General features: G+C 44.3%; 1 protein-coding gene across 3 annotated transcripts in view; it reads left to right on the top strand.

Moving 5' to 3' along the window:
* Positions 1-2,978, top strand: part of IFNGR2 (interferon gamma receptor 2) — a 30,468-nt gene that overhangs the window by 11,205 nt on the left and 16,285 nt on the right. The window contains exons 3-4 of one of the 3 annotated variants that reach the window (XM_023548455.2): positions 1,198-1,300; positions 1,633-1,766. The exons of 1 other annotated variant lie outside the window; for it this stretch is intronic. In XM_023548455.2, the coding sequence (XP_023404223.1) occupies positions 1,756-1,766 (11 nt within the window). In that variant the 5' untranslated portion in view covers positions 1,198-1,300; positions 1,633-1,755. The remainder of the gene's footprint in view (positions 1-1,197; positions 1,301-1,632; positions 1,767-2,978) is intronic. One more of the 3 variants, XM_023548456.2, reaches the window with a different exon arrangement.

Below are 2,978 nucleotides of genomic sequence, written 5' to 3' on the forward strand. Positions count from 1 at the left end.
TAAAGGCAGTTGATTTGTTGGAGTTGGAGGAGTGGGTTTCCAGATTACTTCTTTTTCACTTTTAAATGTCTACTGTAACCATATTAATAAAAATAGATGCTAAAGCGGGGTCTGGGGGTTATCTCTGTATCATATTTATCTGTTTCCCAAGTAATTATTAATTACCAATATGAGAATTTATAATAAACAGTGACTAGCTCCATAATTTGCAGCGTTGGGGAAATATAATTAAAAATAGAACCTGCTCCCATCCCAGAAAACCTCTCCACAAAGGCAGAAGAGAAAGAAATCAGTTTTAATGTTAAAGCAGAATGTGATGCATCACAGTTTGCTCAGGGATTGCAAAGACAGAAGTCTGACCCTCCATGTAGCCAAGTAGATGAAACTTCATACCTGTCCTCAAGACAAATGAGAATTAGTCCTCAAGTGCGAGGACTTCACAGCACCATATCTCACACCAAGTTCATCCTAAATTCATCTGGTAATGGGGGTAGCCACCTGTGTTTGCTGATTGCCTTTTCCAAAGCAAAAATAAGCTTCTCCTGTCTTTATGACTGTCTTTGGCCTAGAGCCCTGGTGGCGTAGTGGGTTAAGAGCTTGGCTGCTAACTAAAAGGTTGGCAGTTTGAATCCAGCAACTGCTCCTTGGAAACCCTATAGGGCAGTTCTGCCCTGTCCTACAGGGTCACTGTGAGTCGGAATTGACTTGATGGCAACGGATTTTTGGTTTTATATACACAGAGATGCGGGTGCAGTGGTTAAGAGTTTAGATGCTAATCAAAAGGTGGCAGTTCAAATCCACCAGCCATTCCTTGGAAACCCTGTGGGGCAGTTCTGCCCTGTCCTATAAGGTTGGTATAAGTTTATGAGTTGAAATCAACTTCACGGCAATGGGTTTGGTTGGTTGTTTGGTTGTTTTAGGGGGGTGCAAACGGTGAGAGGGAGAGAGAAGGGGAAAGAGAGCAGGGAGGTGGAAACCCCCGGGGTGGTGTAAACAGTTAATGTGCTTGGCTGCTAACCAAAAGATTGGAGGTTCAAGTCCACCCAGAGGTGCCTCCAAAGACAGACCTGGCAATCTACTTTTTAAAAATTAGCCACTGGAAACCCTATGAAGCACAGCTCTATTCAGGTACACATGGGGAGACCATGAGTCAGAGTCGACTTGACTGTCTTTGTTTGTTTTTTATCTTTATGACAGGAGATAGTTTTGCAGCTTGGAGCAAGGTGCCAGGGGACTTTAGGCCCCTACCGTCCCACAGAACCTTGAGGATTACATCTCAAAGAGGAACGCTGTACAACTGGTTGGAAGCTTAAAACCTTTTTAGAGGATTTATATACATTCCAAAAGAGGCAGAGAAAGAATTTACAGTTACAGATTTTCTAAAGTAAATGCTCTAAGAAAAGGGAAGAGGGAGTCTCTGGTTGCACCAGGAAACATTATTTTTTTGTTTTGTTTTTTTCAATTTCTTTTTACCCTTAGAGCAGGTCCCAGTGGAAAAATGAAAATGCAGGGTCTCTCATTCAAAACTTTTTCAGCATTTCAAGACAGAGTGTTAAACCCGGTGCCCTCTAAGAGCCCCCACGGTGCTGCATTAAAAGTCATGTTTTCTTTGCCTGGCTTCCTCCCCCACAGTGTTGTATTGAGAAATCCTGTTTCCTTTGCTGCCCCCGCCTGCCCCCCAGCTTTGCATGTGAATCCTGCGTTCACGTGGAGGTCGTGCATAAGCCTCATCGTCCCTGCGTAGTATGATCAAGAATGTTGCTGAGGTAACTTGCATGAACTCCCTACTTGTAAATCCCGTTTAAAAATAACCTGCCCGCCCACCCTTGGTGAGCAGTCTTGGCAGCAGCAGCTCCAGCTGACTCCTTCCCTTGTACAACGAAATAAAAGTGCCTTTCTCGTTCGCCAACTTCGGTCCCTCGTTTACTGGCCAATACGAGAGTCATACCAAGCACGAGCCTGGGGTTTCCACCCAGTAACAAGCAGGGGGAAACCCTGGTGGCTTGGTGATTAAGAGCTATGGCTGCTGACCAAAAGGTCAGCAGTTCGAATCCACCAGGTGCTCCTTGGAAACTCTATGGGTCAGTTCTACCCTGTCCTATAGGGTCACTATGAGTCAGAATCGATGGCAGTGGGTTTGATTTGGTTTTTGGTTTTAACAAGCAGGACCCAAGCTAGGTTGCAGGCCTGTGAAGCCACCAGCTCTACAGCTGGCACTTAGCAAGGATAATACCCTCCAGCTATACAGACAGAGGAAGTCATGGACCCCTTGTAAGCATCCCTTAGCCTTGAGTGTGCTTGTGGGTTGAGGGAAGCAGTGCCTCTGAATATTGGGAAAAACTATTGAATTTGTTTAAGTCTGGCAGAGTTTCATTTCATAGACTAATTTGTCTCATTGTGTTTTCTGAAAGCACGTTGTAGGTATTTTTTCAGAGATGGAGGCAGGCTTTAGCAAAAGAACATCCCGTATTTGGACAGCTGAAGTAGCTGCCCTTGAGCAGGTTCTGACCCATGACTGTGTCAGAGTGCGGCTGTGCTCCATAGGGTTTTCGAGAGCTGAGTTTTCAGAAGTAGATTGCCAGGCCTTTCTTTTGAGGCACCTCTGGTGGGTTCAAACTCCCAAACTTTTGGTTCGTAGTCGAGCGCTTAACTGTTCGTGCCACCCATGGACTCTTTGGAAGAGTTGAGAGGTCACTAAAAATTGAAGCTGAGGCTGATTTTTTTCTTTTCTAATTGCAGATTTAATGATAGAAGAAGGCACTTGGTTTTGTTTTGGTTTTAGCTATGTTAGTATGTTGGGAACTTTTTCTTTAAATAATTTTGAGGCTGGTGGGACTTAGAATGTTCACTCGTATTTCTCTTCAGTAAGCGTTACTGTAATTATAAATGAAGCTGCCTCTGTTTTGTTACACTCATGATGGCAAAGCCAAAATTAGAGCGCTTTGCAGGAGAATTTGACGTTTAGATCAGGGGGTTAG

Source organism: Loxodonta africana, chromosome 20, assembly GCF_030014295.1.
Source record: "Loxodonta africana isolate mLoxAfr1 chromosome 20, mLoxAfr1.hap2, whole genome shotgun sequence".
Lineage (NCBI taxonomy): Eukaryota > Metazoa > Chordata > Mammalia > Proboscidea > Elephantidae > Loxodonta > Loxodonta africana.